Genomic DNA, 4,405 nt, shown 5'->3' with positions numbered 1-4,405 from the left:
TTGAATCTTGTTAAAGGTTACGATAAAGGAAGCTGTGTTAGTTCTGTTGGAAATCTGTCAAAACCACTATTGATATAAATATCTACAACTCAGTGTGTATTCAAAAAGTACCCCAAAAATCTAAAATTGATTAACTTATGCGAGACTCTGAAGGCCAGATTTACTAAGATGCATAACATACCACATGTTACGCCTCTTCCTCCTCACAATCCTCTGGTCACACATACAGTATGTAATGAAAACACAATGGACGTTTACACATGCACAGAAATACATACAAATACCAAATGTCTATACGCTGATGATATTAAAGTATACATCATCAATAAGCCTTGAATGCACTCATTACATCCTATATATCCCCGACGTTGCATTTCCACGATTGCTCTGTTGCCGACGTACAGTATGTTCCTCTTTTCAGCTGATCCGTTGATATCTGCACTCGACTCACTCAAGGAGTGATAATAGCGTCATTATTAATAATAAGCTCGTTGGAGATGAGCCAGGTCTGCGCAGAATCGATCGCCCGCCTGTTGCACGGCGGTTAGATTTGTGTCCGACTTGATCCCGACTTGCTCTGATGTCATGCACACGTGGGCGATGGTAACCTCACGAGATCAAGGCGGCCAGTGGTGTTTGTCTGTTCACCCATGGGTGTTCCACAGGGAGAGGAACAGCTCATAGTTGATTGGGCAAACGTCTAATGGCGCAAATTTGCCAGAATTTAAACAAATATTGGCAATAAAAAAACTTCCCGTTTACATTCTCTAAAGCAAGAAAAGGAACAGTAGGCTAGTTCCAAAAATTAAATAAAAGGAAGACATATTCATAGGGATCCAAATCCTTTAACATAACCTTCATCCATGTTTCGCTGAACGTGTTTTTACTAAGGCTCAGAGTGTGACGTGGGAGGGCGGGGAGACTCACCGGAGTCATGAGAAAGGGATCATTGGTGCCAGGTTTATTAATCCTCTGCCTATGGTAGCCCTGAACAGACAGAGAGGGGTTTTCACCCTCACACTCTCTCATTCATTAAAATACATTTTTACAAGATTATCTGTAATATCTGAAGGCATGTTTCTGATCATTACATCTTTACAAGACGATGAAAGGTGTACAAAGCTGCAGTTTGGAGCGGAAACACACTTCCAGGAAGCAGAGCCACATGTGGCACAGTGTCACTTCAACCCTCATGTTGTCCTCAGGTCAAATTGACCCGTTGTCCTATATCAATGTTCTTTTTAATTCCCCAAAATAACATGATTGATTCCACCCAACGCTCTCTGGCAAGTACAAATCTCTACTTTCATTAATTTTCTTATTGAATTGAATTTTATAGTGTTTGAAAAACAAATGGAAGTGTTTTTGAAATAGTATTGAGTAAAAGTTGACATATTCCAGTCTGTGATTATCATCAACATCCATTCCTTTAATTTTAGTCTCAATAATTCCTAATTTCTGCTTTTCTAACTCAAACATTAGGTATAATTTCCTAAAACTTAGGTTTATTGTCCATAAATTTCAAAAATAACAGTAAGACAAAAGCCAATAAAGTTGAAAACTTCAAAAAAGTTTCAAAAAAAGCATCAAAAGTGATGTAAAAAGGGACAAAAACGTAAGAAAAAGTTAAAAACATAGTTAAAAAGCCACAACAAAAGTGATGATTTTGAATTTTTGACGGGAAGACAACCCGAGGGTTAAACCCAGATACCTTGTTGGGGAATAATACAAACGTGCACGGATGCCTAAAGAAGCACACTCGATGAATTAAAGACATTATTTATTTTTACATATATTTTAAAACTGGGATTTTGAGTTCTACATGCTTACTTTAACCTCTGAACCACAATACCTGCTGTGTGTGTGTGTGTGTGTGTGTGTGTGTGTTTTCATGCACTGATTAGCAGAGAAATCCGAAATCTGACAACACGGGGAGTCATCTTGTTGATTAGAGTCATAAACATGATGTTATTATGATGTCATCATGTTATTATGAAATCAGGATTTACTTCAAATGTGTTATAGCGTACAGACAATCATCGGGTGGAAAACCTCCAACATATAAAACACGGTTTACAAAGAACATTAAAATAAAAATACAACAAATCAAGTCATAATCTGGTGCCATGACCCCACAGTTTATAAACACGGTTCCATATCTGAGGTTTCCAACCAACAGGGCAGATATTAATGCATCACAGCCGCGTGCTTCTGACGGGAATGTCTTCTCTCTCTCACCAAGGCACTCAGCCGAGGAGCTTCTCTACGTCAGCAGACGATGCAACACGAGGAATCGACTTCCAGTTATCACAACTACAGTAAACCGGCTCCAGCTGCAAAAGGAGATGGAGGGAACTGGCAAAGAAAGCAAGAAAAATATACAGCGTGCAGAAAAAATACAGACATAATTGATAAATAACAGTTGAAAGATGGGAGGAATAGGAAAATAAAAGATAGAAAATGTTGGCAACAAACAGCTTGTAACAGAGCGTACAGTATGGATGAAATTAAAGGACACCTGTCTTTCTAGAACCGCATTAAAACAAACCAGAGACTTGGTGTTTTCCCCCGTGTTACATTTTTCCCCCCTCATCCTGCGTCCCATTTGGAGTCTTGCTCCTCTTGCTCTGTTTCTCTCTGTTTTAAAAGCAGCTTCCACGGGGATCTCATTTTAAAGGGACATGTTACACAATACTTAAACACGTGTTTTTAGCACGACATGACACACTTCCTGTTAATAATAATGATGAAAGTGAGTTTTGTTCTTTTGGGTCACTGCTTTACTAACAATACATTATGATGTTCTCTGTGTAAAACCAAGATGAGACCAGATCTGGGCTGCAATCAACAAAAATCTGGATTTCTGTTCTGGTATTGAGAGAATTCTCGTGTATATTTTGCTCCCGTGCATCTCTCCGTCATCCCCCCCCCCCCCCCCCCCCCCCCCCCCCCCCCCCCCCCCACACTTCGCCCCGCCCTCGCTCAGTGCACCAGCTCCAGCTGGCTGCTGGAGAAAGGCAGGACTCCGCTGACGTAGTAGGCGATGCCCAGGGAGAGGAGGGCGATGACCACCAGCAGCAGCAGGACCCTCCAGAAGCCCAGGTCCTCCACAAACTCCTGCCAGGTGGTCCTGAAGCTGGACAGGACGCCCTCGCTGCTCTGCAGGTTGGGGTTGAGCAGGGAGTGGCTCTCCATCGCACTGGGACGGAGACAGAAACCATTGTTACAGACCAGAAAGTTTCCTTTTGGGGACGTCATTTGAAATTGGGAAAAATTTGAAATTGGGAAAAAAGGTTATAAATTGCAATGTATCAGAGAATATTGCAATATGTTTAAAATCGCAATATAATGGTATCGTGGCATATGTACCGTGATGATATCGTATCGGGAGGCGTCTGGTGATTCCCTCCCCCCTACTCCACCCTTACTCTTCTGTCCCTCCCACTCCTCCCACACACTCCTTCCCTCCCCCCACGTGTACCTCTCGCTGTCGGCCATCTGCATGGTCTCCAGTTTGGAGTGGGGTCCTCTGTTGAAGCCCTTCACCTCCTGCTCCTCCAGTCCTTCCAGCAGACGGATGGCGTCCTTGTTGACGCCGCGTCTCTTCGCCAGCACCAGAGGGGTGGAGCCGTTGTGGTTGCTGTCAGGGAGACACAGCGCGGTTAGAGATCAGAGAGTCACAGGAGCCGCGCTCCGAGTCCTGCTACTCCGTGAAAAGGAAATCACGAATATAACCTGCCGTGTGCCACACACACCTACACACCCATCATCATTTATGTCAGTCAATTCTACACCATTCTAAGTAAAAGTTGATTTTATATGCGAGTTTTATAAGAAATGCTAGCTGCACTGAGTTAAATGTATTACGCTGAAGACATCTTTCGGTTACTTTGGTTACTTAGTTGTTTTGGTAACCACAGAAACGGCGTGCAGCTCTATTATCTAGGCAAATACAAGTATTGGATCGGGACTTGCTATTGTCAGAAATGTAATATTTAAAAAATAGGATAGGGCTGCACAATTAATCCCGATTGTATCAAAATCGCCATATGAACTAGTGAAATTTCCAAATTGCACAGGGGGCAGTATTTGTTAAAGGCAAAATGAAATGAAGTGTTGTGGTGCTGCAGAGACGTCCGGCCTACACATCGTCTCCTACAGACTAAAGAAAAAAGTCTTTGATGGTACAGATCCTACACTATAATCATTTTAATTTCTTACAATGTTAATAATTTTCAATGAAAATAAAAATAACTATACAAAAACAATAATTACATCCAATATTGTGAATCCTATCGCAATATCAGTCAAAACATAATCGCTATTTTCCTCACATTGTGCAGCCCTGATTGGCACCCGTGGCCAAACAAGTTGATCAACACACACACACACACACACACACACA

The 4,405-nt window shown here is 42.0% G+C and overlaps 1 protein-coding gene across 2 annotated transcripts in view; it reads right to left on the bottom strand.

Annotated features, from left to right (window-relative positions):
- ankrd46b (ankyrin repeat domain 46b) overlaps window positions 1-4,405 on the bottom strand; it is a 25,021-nt gene that overhangs the window by 16,875 nt on the left and 3,741 nt on the right. The window contains exons 3-5 of one of the 2 annotated variants that reach the window (XR_004336470.1): window positions 3,482-3,640; window positions 2,965-3,199; window positions 2,850-2,913 (exon numbers count right to left, since the gene is read on the bottom strand). Coding sequence is in view for 1 of the 2 variants with exons in the window: in XM_032544670.1 (XP_032400561.1) it covers window positions 2,983-3,199; window positions 3,482-3,640 (376 nt within the window). In the remaining variant the exon portion in view is untranslated. Of the gene's footprint in view, window positions 1-2,632; window positions 2,914-2,964; window positions 3,200-3,481; window positions 3,641-4,405 lie in introns of those variants that run through there. The other variant, XM_032544670.1, reaches the window with a different exon arrangement.

The sequence above is a fragment of the Etheostoma spectabile genome, chromosome 19, assembly GCF_008692095.1.
Source record: "Etheostoma spectabile isolate EspeVRDwgs_2016 chromosome 19, UIUC_Espe_1.0, whole genome shotgun sequence".
In the NCBI taxonomy this organism is placed as follows: domain Eukaryota; kingdom Metazoa; phylum Chordata; class Actinopteri; order Perciformes; family Percidae; genus Etheostoma; species Etheostoma spectabile.
The sequence above is the reverse complement of the archived record's forward strand: the minus strand, read 5'-3'. Positions and strand labels throughout refer to the sequence as shown.